Here is a 22,492-nt window from a genome sequence, read left to right on the forward strand (position 1 = left end):
ATACGTGGCCAAACAGATGCACAACCACCGGCACGTGTCTGACACCTATGTGTGTGTGCTGTGCTCACCTACTCGCAGGTAGGGTGTTAAATGTGTCAAGATTCAGAGTGGCAGCCTTTCTACTGAACCGGAATAACAAAAAAAGATATTCATATTTAAATTATGTCAATGAACTAATGGACCGTAGAGAAAATAATTGAGCATTGACTTCACAAAGGTTATTTTCCTAGCAAATAATTTCACTTAGTATAGTAGGTGGAAATGAATGAGGTGCTCTCAAGTTAGTGCGACACTGCTTTGTAACCAACAGAGGGCGTCTTGAACAGATCCAACGCTAACATTGATTGACTATATTCAAATAGTTTAATAATGTAAGCATGCGTCTTTTGGTAAGTTGATCTAAAGTTCCATAATTGGACTGAAGTGCAGCCGCAATAATACGCAAAACTTAGAGTGGCCTATTTAATTAGCAGCCTATAGCGCCGCAACACAGTGATGTTCCTCTTCAAGGGAAAACTTGCTTGCGTGTTTAGTTTTTAAAAGAAATAAACCAACATGCTGCTAATCAAATGAAAATATGCTCTTAAGTCCCATGATCAAAAATATTAAATAAACGTTTATTTTGAATGTAGGCCATCAGACAGCAAGAGCCCGAATCTACAAAATCAATACAGCCGTGACCCTTGAGCTGCGGAACTACTATTTGCAGATAAACCATTCTGGTAAATGACGTCCAAACTGGAATAAAAACGTGACAAAAGAACAAATTGTTAAGTTTTACATGCAGGTCATTGAAGGACTGAACATGTTGGCTATTTACGAATAGGCCCACTCCGATGCTGCTTTTGCAAGGGACAATTATTCAAAGTTAATAACTTGCTCAAGGCCTAATGCAATTTCGAACAACATGATGAAAACAGAACCTTACACTGCATGTAAACCTGCATTTCAAATAGCCTACCTCCACTTGCGCGCAGACTAGTGCACCCTGCAAAGTATTAGCAAACAGGTGAAATTATTCGTTTAAATGTCATGTCTGTAATACTTTTAATATATATATATATATTTTTGGCTGCAAACCCTATTAATGCAAAGAAAAAAAAACAGGATTTAAAACGTGCTGCTGCATTCAAATGAGGTGGTGCACAAAACGCATACTCCCAAACAATCCATTTTCAAAGATTCCCTTTCTTCTTTTGACATACAATACGATGAGCTTATAATGACTCTTTTCAAAATAGGCTGTTCTTTTCGGCGAACTGCAGGTGTACAATAGGGGGGCCAAACCGAGGAGTCTCGCGCTTAGGTGTGAGCAGATTATTCAAATAGGGGCCAAGCGAAGAAGTAGGGATTGGAGGCTCGCCCAGCACACAGAGCTATATCATAGAGTTTACAGCCAGCAGCCAACGTCATTTGAACTCCAGTCATCACCAGACGCCTCTCCACGCCCGTGGACACAGCACGGCTGGCTCAAAGACACACATGCGTCAGTCCTTGACAAGGGAGCACGCTGACGACCCAAGTTGTGGTTCGAAATAACAACCGTTTCGTGGAGGACGCATTGCCTTTTCTTCGTCGAAGAAACGGTTTGAGAAGTGGGCGAAACTTCCATGATGCTTGGAGCAGTCAAAATGGAAGGACACGAACACTCAGACTGGAGCTCTTACTACGCCGAACCCGAGGTTCGTACCTTTAATGTATATTTTTGCGTCAAAAGCCGATCCCGTTTTATACAACTCAATATTAGCCCTGAGATAATATTAACTTTGCGATCAAATATTGACTTGAGGCGCCTCCAAATCCTCCCCCATCTCGACGCGTAGAACTGTCCTTACAAAGTTGTTTGACAAGAGAGGATAGCCCTTCTTTTCCATTCAGAATTCACTTATTTAAACATTAGTTAAATGCTACTATTGATCTTGTATTGTCATAGGCAAAACTGTACTACACAGTTTATCTTAACTCCTCAGACAAAGAACATTAGTCACAGGGTTTTGCAAACAGTCAATATGCAGCGATATGTTTTTTCTATTCTTTTGCTTTACGATGTGGCAGCTCTAAACATTATTATTATTATTTTTAAAGCGACATCATATATTATATTTGCAAGTGCCTGTAGACTGCAACCATGTTTTAAGATCTACAAGTAGCAAACAAATATGATGCATCTTTTACTTATAGGCCTACAGTTTACTATGAATGTTTATGGTTGTATGTAATTAGGCAATGTGTAGGCTACAGTTTTTAATGTAATTAATGCAATTATAATACTAATGTCATTTCTCTTATCTCTGTTTTCAGTGTTACACATCGGTTGGCAACATGAACGCAGGACTGGGGATGAATTCAATGAACACTTATATGAGTATGTCCGGAATGAGTTCGACGGCCAACATGACAGCCAACTCCATGAACATGTCGTATGTCAACACCGGAATGAGCCCCTCGATGACGGGCATGTCACCGGGCCCTGCAGCGATGGGGGGCATGGGCGCAAGCATGGCTGGCATGAGTGCTGCCCTCAGCCCCAGTATGAGTCCCATGGCCGGGCAACCGCCGTCCATGAACGCCTTAACCTCGTACACCAACATGAACGCCATGAGCCCAATGTATGGACAATCTAACATCAACAGATCAAGGGACCCGAAGACATACAGAAGGAGCTACACGCACGCCAAGCCACCGTACTCGTACATTTCCCTCATTACAATGGCCATTCAGCAGTCGACTAGCAAGATGCTAACGCTAAGTGAGATATACCAGTGGATAATGGACCTATTCCCATTTTACCGTCAAAACCAGCAGCGCTGGCAGAATTCCATACGCCATTCGCTTTCCTTTAACGACTGTTTTGTGAAAGTTCCCAGGTCCCCGGATAAACCCGGCAAAGGTTCATTTTGGACTCTGCATCCAGACTCTGGAAACATGTTCGAGAACGGTTGCTACCTGAGGAGACAAAAGCGGTTTAAGATCGATCTAAAAAAACTCGGCAAAGAGGTCGGGAAAAAGAACTCGGAGGGTGGATCTAGCAGTTCGGAGAGCTGCAATGGAAACGAATCTCCCCACTCTAACTCATCCACCAATGAGCACAAAAGGTCGCTGTCAGACATGAAGTCAAGTCAGGGCTTGAGTCCCGAGCACGCGGGCTCACCGACCTCACAAGCCCAGCACCTCCTCGCGCAACACCACTCGGTGCTGGCGCACGAGGCACACCTGAAGCCGGAGCATCACTACTCTTTCAACCACCCGTTCTCCATCAATAACTTAATGTCGTCAGAACAGCAGCATCACAAAATGGACCTTAAGACTTACGAGCAGGTGATGCACTATTCCGGTTACGGCTCCCCCATGGCCGGAGCTCTATCCATGGGCTCAATGGCTGGCAAAGCTGGTTTAGACTCTTCAAGCTTAGCCCCAGACACGTCATATTATCAAGGTGTGTACTCTAGGCCCATAATGAACTCTTCTTAAAATAAAAGAAGGGTGATCCCTGACGGATCTTTTCCACATTTGTACATTTGTAAAATTTGAAGTTTACGCATATGTATCTCCAATATTTTCGACGTTTCCCACTGATTTAGTTGTGAAGTCTGATTAGTAATTATTTTCAAGAGTGTTTTGAAAGAAAAGCATCGGACTTCGACTCTCAATGCGGATCAAACAACTTGACTTTAACACATCTGAAGATAATGGGGTTCTCTCAGGACTTGTGGGAGGGAGAACCTCTTCAATTCTTTGTGTAAATCTTTATTTATGGCTTGTAAATGTGTATACTTGTAGTTGACCGCAAGCACAGAAAGTATATTAAAGTGTTATTTGGATTTTTTCTGAGAATGGTTGTATTCGTTATTTTTTGCGTGATATGGCTGTCACTGTCCATTGTTTTTGAATAATGACTTCACTAAAACAAGTAAACCTGTCTCATGATTTTTTTATCGGGTCATTGAAGAAAATAAACATGATGCTTCAAAACGCATCAAGGCATGTAGAATAATATTAGCCTACAATTTGATTGAATATTGTCTAACCAGCAAATTGCGCAATTTTCCATTTCAATTAAGCAACACATTTCGAAGGGTAGTCTACAGGGAATTTTTCAACTACAAAGAAAATATAAAGAAAATCTCATAGCCTAGACACACTACAAGACAAATATCCTCATATTTTTCTACAATCGGTTAACAGCGTAAATAGACGCACACATTGACCATCACACATAGGCTACTCAACACATCTGTCACTTTAAAGATGTCAATTAAAATAGGTGATAACATATGCGGGCACTAGTCCATACAAATCAACCCATGCATGAAACAGCAATGTGAATATAAACACAGGAAATAGAAGCACACCAAAAAATCAGTGAGCACAGGAAATAAGCGCAGTGCGCACCACACAAAGCTTAGTTCTGTTACAGTAGGTCTAATGTAGTCTATATTTGCACGTCTAGTCAATGAGATATGATTATGCAACATGATTGCTTACAGGCATGACAAAATGGTCGGACATAACATTTATGATGATGACAACTGTTTATTATTATTATTATTATTATTAATAATAATAATAATAATGGTAGTATACTACTAGTATGGTAGTATACTAGTATTATTGGTAGTAATGGTATTGCCATGGTATTATAATATTAGATATTATAATTAGAGGATGAATAATAACATCCCAATTCCATCGGATTTTATTTTTTAATCATAGTTATCATAATAGCAGTAGCCCTCTAGTTCTAGTTCGGATAGAACAACTATCAAAACACCCCCGCATCCCCTCTGTCGCCTGTCTGCCCTTGAAGAAGACACAAGTGGCGATCTGGGAAAGAAATTTGTTTCATTATCACATAAAAGGCTCCTGTGGCGGAGGAGAATGGTGGCTTGGAAGGGGTTCCATTTGACTACAAAGGCGCTCCAGTGTGGTGCCCTATCTACACGGCTCCCCAGCACTAACTCATTGTCTTCAGGGTATTTAGAAACTAGTGCCACTCCTAAAAGTGATCCTCTCTGATAAGGCACCCTGAATAAAATCACACAACTCTCTGGCAGCCGTCATGAGCCTGTCCCAGCGGTGACAAGGGAGTCGTCGAGACTCTGATCAGCTTCTCTCCATCACTATAATGCTACGTGCAGAAAGCCCCATGTTTTTACATTTCTCTGAAAACCCCTGCCTCAGCATAAATGAATGCTTTAGTCCCGTTCCCTGTGCCTATTTTATACTCGTGATCTGAGGGTAAACACAAGCTTGTAAACAATGAAATGTTGTATTAATACTTATAGGATGTGTACATGGAGGGCCAAATTGTGGGAGTGTAAACTTTGAATAGGAGGACGTCACATCTCAGCAAATTTACACAGATATTAAATTTTGCTGCCTTCATTTTAGACATAATGCTAGGCTGAATTTTTATAGCACACTGATCGATATCTCGCTAAAATAATCATTTTTTTAAACTAGCGGGGCAGTGAAATCTTTGCTTTGTGCTAAAGTCAACAGTGACAGAGTTTGAGCTCAAATAAATGCCGCGATGCCTCCAAGCTCTATGCAGACGGCTGCAGGCGAGGCTCTTTAGTCGGTCTTCGGTTGCTTTCCAATATGCTGCACTTATCAGGTAAGACTATTTCATGGTATATTTCGAAGAAAAAAGTTTGTTTCAATTTAAAGTTTGGAGTGCAGGGCGCGGCGAGCGATGAACTGGCTTCAGGTATTGCTTTGAGGAAATAACCGATGAGCTAACGCATAAGGTCCAAGAGGCCCCATTGAGTTTCATGACTGAAGTTATATCTGGTTCAAAGACAGGGCGATTTGCAGGGGTTGTGGCGAGGGTGCCTCGTTGCTCTAGCTTCATTCAGCGGCGTGTCAGAGAGCTACTCCAGCTGATTGATGTTCCCGATGGAGCAGAGAAGGCACACTTATTTCTACGCTCTTGTAGGATAATTCCTTGTGCCGTGTACTGGAACCTTTGCGTTAGCAAGCGACGTCTTTTGCTAACGCGGCATCGCTTTTGGAGTTGATTTGTCTATCTATGTTGCTCCTCTTTGTTGCACACCGAAATGTTTTGTCCATGCTATTCTGAATGCGGGATTTGTCAAGGTGGGGTTGTCTATTCAGTCGATGCTTCCCCCATTGAAGATGCTTCTCAGAAATGAAACCTGCACGAATCAGTATTGTTTCGATGAATCAATGAATTCTAGCTATGCTTAGAAGGGGGAAAATACATTTTTAGCCTACTCAAATGTATCACCATGAGTTAGGCCTATTATTATTATTATTATTAATAATAATAATAATAATAATAATAATAATAATGATACTAATACTACTAATAATAATCATAATGATAATAATAATAATAATGTGGTATTATTGAAGGCCTAATATATTTTTTCTTGTCATAATAGTGGCATGTTTTTCTTTTATAAATGGACGTTTTACCGTTTACAGTCGTGCTTTAACTCCACGAATGTCTTAAATAATCTTGGTTAAGGGAAATTGCAGGCTAGCCTTGAACTGATGAAAGTCTCCAAGTACATTCTAGTTTCCCACGGGACCGTCCTTAATTTCTATAGGCTAGAATTTCCCATAAATAATTTTGTGCAAATGTTTTCCATACAGACAATTTTATGCAATTAAATGTGCTTGTTAGACCACGATTCAATGGACGCCTCGTGAACAGGATGGAGATGGGTTACTTTCAACCACACACATACCAACACTGGGAAAGACATGAGCATGGGGAACATGTGTTGTTATAGCAACAGCGATGGAGATTTTATGGAGATGGAGATTATGTTGGTAAACTAAATTAATTACATTTCTTTCCATGAACCCACTTTGCGTAATGGCGCATTTCCAAATGATCTAGATAGTTTTCCTAATGTCGGTTCGGCATAGCAAAAAAAATGCCATCGAAGGTGTGTTAGAAAGGAAGTCAGTGTCTCCTGAAATAATACCAAGTGGAAACGGATGCTGCAATGGCTTGAAGAATGGCTATAGGCCTAGCATTAATGTATAATTTGAACAGTGTAGGGTTGCAAGACTGTGAGACTGTTAATCAGCCACTGTAGCAAAGTGTTCTTAGTTTATTTCCCTTTTATCATCGCTAGGCCTATGGCGTGCGTTGCAGGAAATTCCACATGGGCCAAACCTGCGTGTAGCCAGAAATACAGAATGCACAAATATACCGCATGACATTCGGTATATCAAGGGCTGTCCATTTCAAATGGCAAGGGTATCTGACAGGCTGTCGTATGTCTTTTGTTTGATAGGCCAAGTCACCAACAGTTTTCGGTGGGTCTGCCAGGGTCTGGAACACCCAAGTAGAACTGTCTCCTGGGTGATCGCGGGATACCGATCTTACAAGCTGTAATTCTGCTTTAGCCTATTGCAGGGGTGGGACCGTCCACACTATCCCGACTTAACTCCTCTTTCACACCAAATACTCCTAATCCCATATCTTAGCAAGGGAAACTGCCATCCCACAGTATATTAAAGGACAACAAAGTCAAAACCCAAAGCCATTCGTGGAACTCTTAAAGGGCACTTTTGTCAATGCGCGGTAGGCCTACATAGACAGAACATTAAATAATAATAGCCTAATAATAATAATAATAATAATAATAATAATAATAATAATAATAATAGTAATAATAATAATAGTAATAATATGCTTTGTGAGAATGGCCTACTTCTTTGATTTCGTAGAATATATTGAAGGTGGTCAAATTTCATGTATTCTCAGGCGTCATTTTAATGAACCCTTCAAACAGCAGCAAAATGTTGTCGAACGTGCCCATAGGTTAACTATTATTGCTATGTAAAAATAGTCTACATAGGCTATTTATTGTAGCTTAGTAAGAATAATTTAGGCCTACAATTTAAAGGTCGCCTTCACCATGTTCATTTAGTATTTTGTTTCTTGTTAAATTTCATCTCAGCATAATACAGGCCAGCGACAAGTGCTGTCACACAGCGCCAGTAGCCTACGTGAAGCGTGTTTTGTTGTGATAGTCAGTATTGAACTCTGAATGTTGACAGAGTGTTGTTAGTGAGATACACGCACTCGCACGAGAAGACAAACCAGGGATCAGTGACGAAAACATAAATGTGACAACTTGTTAACAGACTCATCAAATCAAGAGTATTTATTTCAAATAATTTCCATGGGATTGTCTAGGCTAACTTTAATTTCATATCTGAAATGCTGCACATGCCTGTTAAATATACAAGTCAACGCGTGTTTATGAGACCAGCTTATAACTGAGAATGGAAAAACACACAAGAGTTTTGTTTGATATTATTTTTCAGAAAATAATAATCTCACCAGTAGTGAGGCATACTTAGTTTTCTTTCCAAACCACTCTCCTTTACGCATGTGTTGTCTCTTGTTTGGAACAGAATGCAATTTTATTTTATTTTATTTTATTTAGGCCTATCTGATTTGAGTTATTTAACTTAAATGCAGGTGATAAAAGAATAAAAGATACATCAAGTGATGTATGTAAATTTGTTCTACCAAATATACACAATATAATATTTTAAACACAATATTTAGAAGATTAGAATAAATGAGATCCCATTGAATGCAAACCTCCAATTTATGCCAAAAATAGTTGATGAAATATCCATTAAGAAAGAATTTAGAAACATATAATGCATAGTAGGAAAAAAATCAATAATGCATACATACACTTTTGAAGGTGAGAACAGCTATTTAAAGGCTATGTAGTTAGTTCAATTACAGTTGCTTTAAGTTGCATTTAATTCATTAAACCTTACCAAGTTGGTGGGTTGTAGGGTGTATATGTGTGTGTGTGTGTGCGCCCACTTGGCCCAGTAAGTTTATGAAAAAAGCAGAGAAATGTACAAATATTTCCGTATTTGCTCCTAGATGCACTTAAGCCTGTAGTACAAAATGTTTCAGTGAGACACAACAGCCCACACAACCAATGTTGTGCTCTGTGCGTGATCAGTGGGATGCTTGTCCCAATCTCAGGGTCCACTAAAGGGACAGCTCTAGATAACAAGAGGGTGAGATTGCAGAGCACTGTTCTCAGGGTCATTTGCATTTCAAATGCCGAGATTGTCATGCAGCAAATGCACTGGGAGAAGTGACCTCCAAAATGACTTGGGAGAAGCAAAGCGTTTAGAAATGCTGCAGATTCTGCTGCATCACAGGACAAACGCTCTCGCTCTTTTTTAGGGAAATCAGTCAGACAGGACACAGGAGAGGCCAAGGCGACCATAAACACTGGTCAGGGAACGACGGGGGGGGGGGGGGGTAGAAAGAAAGAGAGAGAGAGAAAGAGAGAGAGAGAGAGTGAGTGGTGAGAATGTGGCGCAGGTAAGAGAGGATTCCTCACTACCGTAACAGCACGGTGCGAAAATTCCAGCCCGTGGATGTCTCACCCTGTGAGGAGTGAGGACAGGCCATGACAAGCCGGCCGGGCCGCCCAGGAGGTGCCACTCAGTCACGGCACTTGATTGAGCGCCCTGTGCCGCAAACGTGCCCGCGCCGCACCGCGGCGTACTGTAGTACAGGGCGGCTGCCCGTCTCACACTTCTGTCAGGAGGGGTTTCAAACGCAGCCGTTTTGACACCTGACATTACCTGCGTGCAGTGCACCGCTGGCGTTTGGTCGCCCTGACGCTGTTAACACCTCGATCGCTGATGTTTTGGTATTTTTATAACATTTCCCTGTGATGGTTAATCAAATCACAGGAGGGTGGAGGAGGAGGGTGTAGTAGGGTGTAGGGTGGCCTAATCTAGCAGCAGACAGGCCAGGGAGATGATAGGAATTGTAAGTGCCTGGAGAGAGAGACTCGGCTCGGGCATGTTCGGCAGGTACTGTAGATTTCTCTGGTTAGTCAGCGAGATAACACAGGTGTGCTCAGCCATGCAGGTAGACTAGACGCCTTATTATTCATCTAAATTATGAATCACGACAATTTACATCGGTCGGGCTATGAGCAGAGCTGTCCGTGTTTGTCCAGTTTCTTGGGACAGGAAAGGTTCATTTGGAATTCTTCATCTTTCAAACGCCCCCCCTGTTCCCGCTTGCGACGGATTGGGAATAATCCAGCGAGCTCCGGGCTCCGTTTTCCGTGCCGCCGACGCGTCCGGCTGGTGGCCTGTGGTGGACAGATGAGGCTCTGGGCCTGCTGCATTAGGACCGCCGCCACTGGACACATCTCCGCTGGTGTTGTTGTGTGTTGTGTCGCGCGTCTCTGCCCAGTGTAGACATTAACACACACATGTGCAGCATATAGGTGCCAACGTCTCTCCGTCGCCCTCGCCAGTGCCTCGTCTGTCCAGCCTCCACAAGGACACACAAGTCATTAAAAGTTAATGAAGGCCACAAACAGCATGCTCTGGCGATTCATTTAGACCCCCCCCCCCAAACCAATCTCCACATCCGGCTTAAAGCAAACAAGGCCAGCTGCCCCCAATGAGGCTCCGTGAATGACAGGCCACATAATATTCTGTCCTGCATGTGTTCTCCATGCAAGGATGCTCAAAAGTGGAAAGGTTATTTCTCTCCGTGGCTTGTCCAATTCGCCTCGTGTACGAGGGCTGTTTTGAAGGTGAGTGCTCCCATTTCAGTGACACCAGCAATGCATGTTAGGTACAGACGCGCCACTTTAACATTCATGAGTTTTTTTTGTTTTGTTTTTGTTCCAGGAATGGAGTATTATAGCACAGCTCTCCACCGTAGGCTGATGGAAATAGATGCAGCGTTTTCACACTTAAAGTTCTGGGATTGTAATGTAATCCCACACAAAACAATCATTGGTGCTTGTACACAGCCCTGGCTTGGTCGAAGGGAAACAATCATCGTGGCTCGGACCGAGCGGTGAACAATCCCACCCGCAATGCTTCAGGAGCTCACAAGGGAGGGGTGCAATTAAAGCAAATATATATAACAACCTTTAGCAAAAGTGAAGCACACATGTTTCTAAATAAAAATGCAAAGACAAAGGAGCATTCATATGTACTGCTTAATGATTGGTGTTATTAGTTTTCTGTTTAATTTGATTGGCCCTTTCATTTGCATGCAGAGAGCTGTGTCCAGTGCCGCTGGTGCTGCCGTTCATTTTCATGTGCTAAAATTCCTTACATCTACTTCTATTGTTGGTTTAGTTCTACCTCCGGTATGGGGTATCTCTCAAATTTGGGGCCATTGTCACGAGCCTATTCAGTAGCGAAGAAGACCTAAAGCCTGGAACCCACACTCTTCATATCATCATCATCATCGCACTTACTGAAAACAGAGATTTGCAAACACACGCACACACACACACACACACACACACACACACACACACACTTCTTAGCGTGAGCACACACACATACTCGCACACAAACACACACACACACACACACACACACACACTCCCTCTAGAGTCCTCAGAGAAATCAAACTAAAATCCCCTTCTTGTAGGGCACCTCAAGTCTGCCTCCAGATGAATTCCCATGCCTGAACTCCCATTACATTAATCCTCAATTTAATCCCATATAAACGGCGGCGAACATTTATCTCGCGGGGACCCGCGTCTGGCGGAAGCCTGCCTTGAAAAGCCGGGGCCAGTGTCTGCTGTGAGGTGGAGCAGATTACGGAGTGTGTGCATCTCCGGCGGTCCGTCACCCCGTCAGCAGAAGTGTTCCCCTGGCACACACCATTTAACCCTCGTGTGCTCGGCGCTGACAGCCGCTCGCCAGCGGGGGCTAATTCAATTTTCTGTCAGATTAAGCAGGCGCCCTTGTTGCGATTACAGCAGATTTATGGGCTATGATTGGATTCCCCTTATTTTCCAATTTGCCACAGACATCTCCCCAGAGTGGTGTTTAGAATGGTGACAAAGAGCAAATCGAGAACTTAATGAGGCCTTCCTGTTAAATCAAGTTTAAAATGGCGGCACATGTCAGCATGTGAAGTCATGTATAGTATATGAAAAGGTATTTGACTAGAGAAGCAAAATAAAGAGCATGGCGACGATGATAGCAACTCTGAATTAGTTGACTTGATTTCAATCAATGCAAGGGCAATTGTCGGTCAAGATCACTTTACATATAGGGTGATAAACTGACTTGCTCACTGATCAGAGAAGTAAATGACTTGTTTAACTCAGATATTCTCAGTTCACTGTTCACATCCTCTATATCTAACAAAGTGAGGTGAGGAAAAGAGAGGAAAGGAGAGGAGAGGAGAGGAAAGGAAAGGAAAGGAGAGAGAGGGAAAGGAGAGGAGAGGAGAAGAAGGGAAGGGAAAGGAGAGGAGAAGAAGGGAAGGGAAAGGAGAGGAGAGGAGAGGAGAAGAAGGGAAGGGAAAGGAGAGGAGAAGAAGGGAAGGGAAAGGAAAGGAGAGGAGAGGAGAGGCACCCCTCATCAGTCATCAAAGGTCAATTTCCGAAGAGACCATTCTCGTACACCGCCAATGCAAATAATCCATTGAGTCATCTGTACATGAAAAAACAAAGCATTAGTCAGGCCTTAGGCGGTGTCATGGATCCATTGAGTGTGCCCGCTTGATGGATACCCTGGGCAGATTGATTGCACATGAGGATGTGCTTATGAGAGGCAATTTGGGGAGAGCTAATCCATACCGAACGCCCCAACCTTGTGTGGGCTCGCTATACATGCAGGTGATCATTATTGGTTTTAAAATGCAAATCCGCCCCTGCCCGTTGCTCGAAGTGCACCAGGGGGTAAAAACGGTTGTAGGTGAAGAACGCCGCTACACTTTGCCTATTTCAACACACCCCAAGGCCAGTACAGGGCACTGCGTTGTGCAACATTATGTCATAACAACGTTAGAAAAACACCTTCCTAGAAGACAATTTGTTATGGGACCAACCTGAATCCCACACTGTAGGACCTGCTGTTATCCACACATACAGGCAAGGCAAGACAAGGCAAGGCAAGGCAAGGCAAGGCAAGGCAACTTTATTTATATAGTCCATTTCATACACAGTTGCAATTTAATGCGCACTACAGAGCTCACGTACAGAGATGGCCTTCCAAGGCTCCCACCAATGGACACCGGGTCTCATTTCGGATGCAACTTTATCTCAAAACCAACAGCAATGTGCTAAACTCTTTCACTACTTAATGTGTTGGCTGCCTTATTAGCCAACATTATCTTAAATTGAACCTATTAAGTATCTGTCTCTGACAATATGTGGCTTTACTAGCAAACAAAGAACATTTGTAGGAACTTAAAGAACCCTGCCAACAGCATTAAAAGCAACACACCAATAACACAACAATAACAACAACACCAACATTGTAATGTGTGTCATAGATAGAAGCTATGATGTTTGTGTGGCAGATTTGTTTGTGTGAACCCTAACAACCATTGGAATAGCATACAGTTGGCCCTAACTAGCGCAGAAAGAGTAGCCTAGCAATGCCAGTGAAACAGCTGTCTCATTTGATGCTTCTGGCATTTGCCCCCCCGGCACCGAATGAATCACACAGTAATGGCTACATTTGGGGTTGAGCCTCCATCATGCAGGGAGCAAATGTCATGAATGGGAGTTTGGTGAAACCAAGGGCTTGTAGAATAGAGATTTTGGCTTCTCGCGACCCAAATCACCAACTGGTCGAATTGACCAGTTTTACACATATCTGTAAGCCCCATCAGTCCACAAATCTCTCTGTTTTAGCACAATAATTTAACACGGTGATGAAAACTGGAAATGTCTGTCATAAGTTGTTTATCTCTCCATGGGGTCCAAATTGCTTGTGTCCAACAATCATTACTCTAGCCCTGATAACAACAACAACAACAACAAAACAAAACATTATTTAGATCGCTGAAAAGGAAATTTGGCCCTTCTAACCACAATAGACATGCCTGTCAATTCGGAGGCCCCTGCTTGAAGAAGAACACATAATTGCTAAGAAGCATTTTCCTGAACAGTTGGTGATAAACGCGGCCATCTCCCCCTCCCCGGCTTAAAGCAATTAATTCAGGTTCCTGACATCCACTCTCCAATCCTTTGACAGCTTGGAGCCGAAATAAAAATGCTAGTTCTCCTGGGAACAGCAGAAGATAGCCGGCTCCTTTCTAGACTGTTTGCTCACTGGCTCTGAGAGCAATCTTCCTCGCCGAATGAAATGCAAGGACACAAACAATGTGCCGGCGAGAGAATGGGAGATGGGGAATGAACAGTTTGGACTATTTGCTCAGCAGAAGGGCAGTCACAATGGCCAGCCCATGGCTTTCCCATGCATCAAGCCTCTTAGTCTTAGCCTCCCTTTGTTGCCCAGTTTCTTCCCTTAGTCAGATAAGAGCCCAGCTGCCCTATGCGTTTAATTCCCATTGTGCGACGTACTGTATGGTCATTTATCTGTCTTTGCGTGCCATGCCACATTTTTCGCCCGCCGCAATTGTGCACCCTTATCGTCCCCTTGTATCTAGGATGGCCGACGGTCACCTTTGCATGTGCGTTCGTTTAGGAGACACATTCCGTGGTCTGGAAAAACACGAGGGGCGCCTCGGTCGGAGAAACAGTCCCCTGACCCCCTCTGTGTGGGTCTGGCCGCGGAACGTGAGGGAGCACAGCCTGCAGGCTTATCAAAGCCACTGCTGTCATCTGTCGGAGAAACAGCCTTGAATATGGAATAAATACAGAAACCTCTTCCAAGATATATCGCTGCGCTGTGTTTCCTACATGACTGTAGTTGCACTCATTTTCTTTTCATTCTGGAATAATCTGGCCCCTGAACGACTCTTGAAAGAAAATGAAAAGATAGTAGAAGAGGATCTCATTGATTGCACAGATTTTGTGGATGAGATGTTCATTTAATCATTGAACTCAGTTTAGGAAGCTAACAAAGATGGCTTGTATGGCCCTCTCTTGAATACTGTTGACAGCTCTTCAGAGAAGGGGAGTAATGATTTGACACTCAAACAGTCTAACGAGTTGGAGAGAGAGGGCAAATAAAGTGAAAGGACAGCCCTGCTGAGAGCGCCGTCCGTGGGCTCTTTTGTGCGGCCAGGTTTGCCTTTGCGGTCACGATGGCCACTCTTACGGCACCTTTAAAGTGATCCGTCCCTGTTGTATTTTGTACTAGTGTGTGTTTGAGTGTGTGTGTGTGTGTGTGTGTGTGTGTGTGTGTGTGTGTGTGTGTGTGTGTGAGTTTGTGTGTGTGTGTGTGTGTGTGTGTGTGTGTCTCGGAGAATGGGGGGTGGGATGGTGGTGGTTATATTTGTTTGTGTGTGTGTGTGTGTGTGTGTGTGTCTGAACTTGGTCCAGTAAGTTTATGAGAAAAGCAGAGAAATGCTCAAATATTCTCATTAGGTGGGCTGGAAAACAGCACATTGAATCACAAAGGAGAGAATGCAACCTACACTAAGCTTTACCAATACACAAGCGTCGTCCCAACCCCCTTCTCCACCCCGGGTGAGCACACCAGGGCTTAGCTCCCAGCTCAGCCATAACGTGTGACGCCCTGAGTGAGTTTCGCCTCCGACATATTCCTTGGACATCCTGGGATTTTTACAGGTTCATAATTCCATAGGGGATCATTAGATTTTCATCCAGTCATTCAACATAACTCAAATGGCTCTACTTTCCATACTCATGCACTAGAAAAGCTGAGTATACGTCAGAGTGACCAGTGTAGTCAGTGTGCTTTGAGGGCTGGCATCATTTGTGCACTGCTTCATCATCATACACAGAGAAAAGCAATTATGTATGCAGGTTTTATTCCTCCCCTGTGAGTTAACCTTTAAAAGGGTGGGTTTTGAACATTTTAACACAAGATTCCATTCCGCAACAATTCAATGTTCTAAAATTCTATGTAGAATTCAATGAACCCAGACATTCTTTAGAATGTTAATTTTCCAACATTCCAAACACACCGGTGTGACGGTACGACATCACGCAATCTTACACCAGAGACTGAAGCGCCAGCATGAAGAGCACCTTTGCCAGGACTGAAGGGGTCCAAGTGGATGCCACCCCAATGCGGGGGTCTAACCTGCGGTGCTGGAGCTGGTGTCCTGGTGAGTGGTCATGTCGGGAGACAGTTTAAGCAGATCTTCGTCAGACGTCCCCTCCCACTGCTGTCAGATCTCTGCTTACTGTCCCTCCCTTTTGTCTCAAAGCTCCTTAGACTGCAAAGGGTGTCTTTCGCACAGAGACAGAGAGAGAGAGAGAGAGAGAGAGAGAGAGCGAGGGAGAGATAGATAGAAAGAGAGAGAGAGAGAGAGAGAGAGAGAGAGAGGGTGGGGGGGAGACAGGGTGCATACATTAATTGGATTGGGGAGGCCAGTGATTATAGGCAGGTTTTAAGACACAAAGAGGGGCTGATTAGCCAAGTGTAAGAAAGGCCCATTACAACCTTATCATGTTTCAAAGAGCCTGGATAAGACAGCGCTGCATAATACGCCTGAGAGGGGAGGGGATCACCGGGATATCACAAAGCTCTCCACAATGAGAGGTTCATTTCCGCAGACAGTCATTAGAATGAAGCGTCTCACAATAACATCACTTTATGTCGATGGGCCTTTGATCATCCCTTAATTATTTTTTATTTTTTTTTGGTCAAGGTTGCTTCGCAGCGTGAGATTAACAAGCCTGTTGCCATGAAGTGGGATTCAGAAAGAGAAGGCAGGCAATAAGACAACAAACTGCAAATTAAACTTGTCACAAGGAACCATAAGCTTTGCTCGTGATGCTTAGTTAAACAAACATGTTGTTTTTAATTTAGCGGACGGCTTTTGAGCCTCAGTGCAGCAGGTCGACTCCTGGCCTTGGCGGTGGCTGTACAGTATGTGAGGACCTCAGAGAGGGAAGGCCTCCTCCTCCTCGCGCTCTTTGGCTTTCAAAAGACCGTGTAATGAGGCCAGGCGTGCATCGGGAGGGCTGTCAGCCCTTTGTGACTGGTAATTGCATGTTTTGAAACAGACAGACATTTCAGTGAAGCTGGATTCAACACGACCAGCAGCATCAGGTGGGGGCAGGTTGCCGCCTCGCTCTCTCTCGCCGGGCCCCGGTGAGAATCGACGTGTGGGGCGGGTGCAGCATCACGCTTGGCTGGCGCTGAAGTAAAGCTCTGTTCATGGCATTTCAGCACTTCTTCAAGTTAGCGTGGCCTGCGTGATTTATGAGTGTGAGATTTAGAGGCGGACTTGGTGCAAAACTCAGAGTGCTTAAAAATGAATGAGTCACACGAGATGAAACGCAGGGATCTCTGGGATTGCCGTGGGGCCGGACCGTGTCACGGATACAGCCTGAGAACAAGCAAAACACAAAACAGTGGATGGTGAAAGCATACATGAGGCCATGCTGTGTTTTTTTTTCCTTTAGTGAAATTTTGTGAAATGAGTTTTGTCCTTGTAGTCATTTCAAGGTCTGTGGATATCTGAGCCTGATAATCTTCAATTGCCAAACTCCATTGTGCTATAACATTTCATAATGATAAATTGCCTGATTGGTATTAAAAATATATATTGTGATGATACTGAATTGAGTTTTCAGAAGATGAGTCGGAAGCTATATCTCCTGAGGCAATTGCTCTGCAACCAGGCTTCAGTTTACAGAACGTGGAAGTGTTTTGTCCTTGCAGTCATTGCCGTCCATTGATTTAGTCTGAGAGCTCTTTGGATATCTGAGCCTGAAATGTCCAGGGAAATTATCCAGCCATTTCACACGAAAGTAATATTGTGTAACACAGCATACTTTTCAGCAGTTACTAGGGTAACGCAACAGAAAAAAAACATTCCTAAATGAGATTCCACTACAGAAATAAAAACAAGAAATAGATTGATTTTCTGATTTATGCTCATTATTGCAAAATATTTATGTGTGCCCCACTATAATCTTAATGTTACAATATTATATTGCAATATAATAATCATGAAGTTGAAATCAACAGATTTATGGAAATGAATTGCTAAATAGAAATTACTTATTTTAATGCACTTTGGTTGATTAAACAAAAACATGTTTATTCTTGGTCATGGTATTCAGTTGAAAGTAATGATGATATTTCATAGTTTATGGCTACACAAAAAACTAAGCTAAACAATAATTTATGTCAACATGTCATTAAAGATTCATTTGGCCTTAATTTCTTATTCTTACCTAATTTCATTCTCTTTGACTATGACAGAAACACATCGCATAAAATTATCATGCGTCATTCAAACACCATTTATTTTCCCTAAAATCTTAACGGAAATGCTCATTACTCTACATTTTTAGATCATAATATATATTTACATTTTGTGAATGTTTGAATCCACATGAATACATTTTAGTGTTTATGGTTATGTATGCCCTTTGATAACCTAATGATAACAATTCATAAGAAGTTGCCTGATTGGCATTTAAAAAATATTGTCTTGATACTGAATTGAGTTTTCAGAAAATGAGTTGGAAGCTACAGTATATCTCCTGAGGCAATTACTCTGCAACCAGATTTCAGTTTACAGAACGTAGAACTGCTAGTGGAAACTGAGTCACATCTGACATTGGATATAGAAGTATACAGGAGTTATGGGAATTCTCATTATTATGTACACAATATGGAAAGCATCAGTGAAGTTGTACAGAATTTGGCCACAGAAATGTGCCCCCTCAGCAAATTATCCTGTTGAAATTGCTACATAATTTATAGAAAAATAACAAAATAAGTACAAATATAATTTACTCTGTCACTATAATCAGAACCAGAAAAATTATTTCAGTGTAAAGAAATGTTTTATACATTATCACCAGAAAAAAAACACATTCTAATTATAGCTGAGAAGTTCTTCCTGCAGAAATAACAGCATTAACAATAACAAAGATGTATGGTTGAGAAGCCCAGTTTTTTCATAAATGTACCTTTGGTCAGGCAGACAAAGGGAGATAAGTCAAATGGGACGATTAAATGTTAATCAATCATCAGTATTTAAAAGAAGTGTCACACACTCAGTTCCATTATCAAAATCAATTGATCTATGTGTAGGGAAAGATAAAGTTTGTCCAAAATGTGTTATCTATATAAACAAGCAATCACAGTTCACCTTTGTTGTGAAAGATAAGTGTTTGAAAATGAAAACAGTTTTTGAAGTCTGAATATTTTAATAGCTTGGGATTAAACATGTTTTAGGTATTTACAAGAATACAGGCTATCTACAAAACATGGCATAATTCTATCCCAAAATGTTAAACACGTTGGACATTAATTTATTAATTATGTTATTTAGAACATATTCTACCTTGGTTGTATTTCTGGACCTTACTGGACCATACCATTTAAGATAGAAATGTAGCAAGGCAAGGTAAAAGGCAAGGTCATTTTCTGACACATAGAGTTGGCATACAGAATGTGTGGGCCATCGATATCAATAAAACACGTATTGAGAAAACAGCTAAAAACACACACTTTTATCTGACTTGACCTGGTAAACAGTGAATACTGCGGGTATTTCCAAACATGTCAAATGAGATGATGAAATGATGACATTTCCAAAGTATCTGTGATGTGAATCATTATTCAGCCTAATACATAAACAAAACAAAATGTGTACACTGTTTAGCTGTTAGAAACTATGATTTTACATGATTAAATGACTACAATGTTAAGCTGGTTTTTTTTCATGATTTAAATGTGCACCCCTACCCAACCTCAGTCTCTTTCTTTTACATTTTAAATAGTTGCAATCAAAACAGTAATACAATAAATACTCTTTATTTTCAAGTGCATTGCTTTATGGTAACGGAAAAAAATAGAAGAGTGTGCTGCTTAAACAGATAAGATGCAAAAAAATATGGAAATTTCTTTAAAGACATGTTCTGCTCTTTTGTTCAGGACATGGCAGCACCTTGGGTGAAGATACTGGCAGTAGATAAGAGATTAGGAAGGACCTGCTCCGTCCATACAATGTCCCCTCAGTGTGTGACTGTGACCGGCCCATGGCACTGGCCAGGTATGCCTGCAATGTTTAACCAGCCATCCGTCTTTTACCTGCACCACTCCGACAGGCACCTTTGTTTGAACCGCACCTCTGTTTAAGGGGCTTCTTCCAGTCCCGCTGCGCGAGCTCCATTTATTTCCCTCCTGACCACGGCCACGGATTTATGGTTCCATTTAATTCCAAGTCATTTTTTTTTTTTGCCCTTTTTGGCTGTTGAGCAGAGATGTTGAGAGCACTCGGGCTGGGCTGAGAGTGGGGTGCCTAGTCTGGTGATGTCAGCACTAGACAGTGATGTATTCTCCAGTGACCTTAATGGCCTCTTATCACGAGAGTGCAGGGTTAACAAACATACACACAATGACGTAAATGTGTGTATGCTGCTCGCGGGTCTGCACTGCAGCATAATGCAAAAGGGCCAGTGTGACCACTGAGCGCTAAATGCAATATCAAAGAAACCTTGCTGCGGAAAATAATGTGTGCAAAATGTGTGGTGGTATATTCTTGTCATTATAACACATCTTTCTATTCAAAAATGAATAACCGCTATCAAGTTGCCATAAAAATGTTGGATGTTACAGAATGCAGCCCATGTAGCTGGTTTAAAAATGATATTTAAAAAATGATATGATGTGATTTTCCTAGGCTATTCAAATCATTGAAGTCGGACAGAAAACTATAATTTGCCAGTGGGCATCACCCTTCAAACTGCTAGTGTGCTCCAGTCCTATGGCTTGTGAAGAGAACAGTGTTGGCCTCAGCTTGTTTGGCATTATGTGAACATGGGCCACTTTTGCTTTTCCTTTCTGCTCCTTCCTCAAACACATGGGCTGTGTCTGCGTTAATGATTTGCTGCAGGCTCTGCATCTGCTCGCTGTCTCAGCCTTGCCAGCTGTTTGTCGGGCAGCTTTTCGAGGCGAGTGATAACCGAGCGTGGCCGTGCGTCTCCTTATCACTCGGCACAAACCCAGGCGACAGCTTACGTGTGTGTGTGTGCAGAAAGGATGTCAGGGAAGGACAAGGGACAAAAACATTGACCATAACAGCAACATCTGAACAACAACAACAACAATGGCATCTTTAAGTTGTTGACAGCTGACAGAGACTAAACTAAAATGTGTTTTCCACCTTTCAATCTTCAGTAGAAAAATGAAATAGTTGAAGATAAAGAGACAGTTTACTGCTTCTCTATTCTGTTCCTCTTTCTCTCTATTTTGTGGTTTCCCTTTTTTGCCCCTCTTAGTCCTCTTGGATAAATGCTAAAGGAGTCCTGGAGATGTCTTTCACATTGCCAACTGCCAGCCTAAACCCTTTTTTAATTAACTATTGTGAGGTAGAGGGACACAAGCAATGGCAGAGATTCTGCTACAAGATCATCTGGAATCTAGAAGACTCCATTTGTGACCCAAACAAATGGACCTTACAAACAAACAATATTCCTAATAAATCAAGAGAACAGATAACACACAAATTTAGATTTTTGTCTTTTTTTTTTGGCAAAACATCAGCACAAATGACCCTGACTCACTGAGGCCATGTCTACTGAGTTAACCCTGTCTCTCCTTTAACTCACAGGTCTGCACTGACTCCACACAAGAGAATGGGACCGGGATGGGACCTGTCGTCTACAGCCATGGCCCCTACCACAGAGAGCACCATGGGGGGACACGCATACTGGGTTTCACCTGTCTCTGCCCACGCCTCTCCGTGAGCCGCTCTCCGATGAGATGATGCCGCCAGCGGCCGCACGAAGGAGGGGATTGTGTGCGGCGACAGTGGCGGCGGCGGTAACGGGGGCGGTGGGGTGTTGGGACAAAAGGAAGGCTGCCGTTAATGATCAACTGTGCTAAAAGCCCGGCTTTTGTATTCCCATGGTGCCCGGGCTATCTGGTCGCCATGTGACAAGCTCAGAGCTCTGTTCTTTTTTTCCCTCGTCCCTCCATCACTCTCTCTCTCTCTCCCTCTCCCTCTCTCTCTCCCTCCATCTCCTCCAGTGCAGTGGGGGTGGGTGGGTGGCTGGTTGGGCTGGGGTGTGGGGGTTGGAGTGGGGGTGGGGGGGGGAAAGAGGGAGAGCAAACACAGGTGCTGTGTTTGGACTGGAGTCACTGATGCTGTCAGGGACAACCGCAAACATGGACAGCAATGCCTGGCTAAACGAGATCCCGCCCCTGCACCCACGCCTGCACACCCCCCCTGCCTCCTGTCGAGTTTTCTGAAACTCCCCCGCCCCACACCAACCCTACCCCACCCACCACCACCACCACCCGTCAAGTGCACTCAGCCCTCAGGCGCTGGCTCTCACCACTGGGGCTGGAGATATTTGGGTTCCCTTCCCTGTCGTCTCGTCTGGACTCTGGACACAACATGTGATGGCAGGGCCATGATGATGATGGGAAATCGCCACATCTCACACTGAAGAAGGGTGTCAACCCGAAACGTTTGTGAGGCGATTAAAAAGCAAAAGAAACTGTTGAGTGCTTGCTTCATTTATTTTCAAAGTCTTCGATTTATTATCAAGAAAGTTTAAGCACCCAGTTGAAGCACTAAGGTGTCGAGCACGCTTCTTTATTTCTT

General features: G+C 43.0%; 1 protein-coding gene and 1 long non-coding RNA gene across 2 annotated transcripts; both read left to right on the forward strand.

Annotated features, from left to right (window-relative positions):
• The first annotated feature begins 1,161 nt into the window (after positions 1-1,161).
• Positions 1,162-3,834, forward strand: foxa2 (forkhead box A2). The gene is made up of 2 exons (XM_062522822.1): positions 1,162-1,682; positions 2,302-3,834. The coding sequence occupies exons 1-2, from the start codon at positions 1,611-1,613 to the stop codon at positions 3,469-3,471; spliced, it is 1,242 nt and encodes a 413-aa protein (XP_062378806.1). The 5' UTR covers positions 1,162-1,610; the 3' UTR covers positions 3,472-3,834.
• A 1,587-nt stretch (positions 3,835-5,421) lies between these two features.
• LOC134067461 (uncharacterized) lies at positions 5,422-21,917 on the forward strand. Its single transcript, XR_009936508.1, has 3 exons — positions 5,422-5,617; positions 19,816-19,933; positions 21,494-21,917. It is a non-coding gene; the product is annotated as an uncharacterized LOC134067461 (long non-coding RNA).
• The last annotated feature ends 575 nt before the right edge of the window (positions 21,918-22,492 follow it).

This window comes from Sardina pilchardus, chromosome 20, assembly GCF_963854185.1.
Source record: "Sardina pilchardus chromosome 20, fSarPil1.1, whole genome shotgun sequence".
In the NCBI taxonomy this organism is placed as follows: Eukaryota; Metazoa; Chordata; class Actinopteri; order Clupeiformes; family Clupeidae; genus Sardina; species Sardina pilchardus.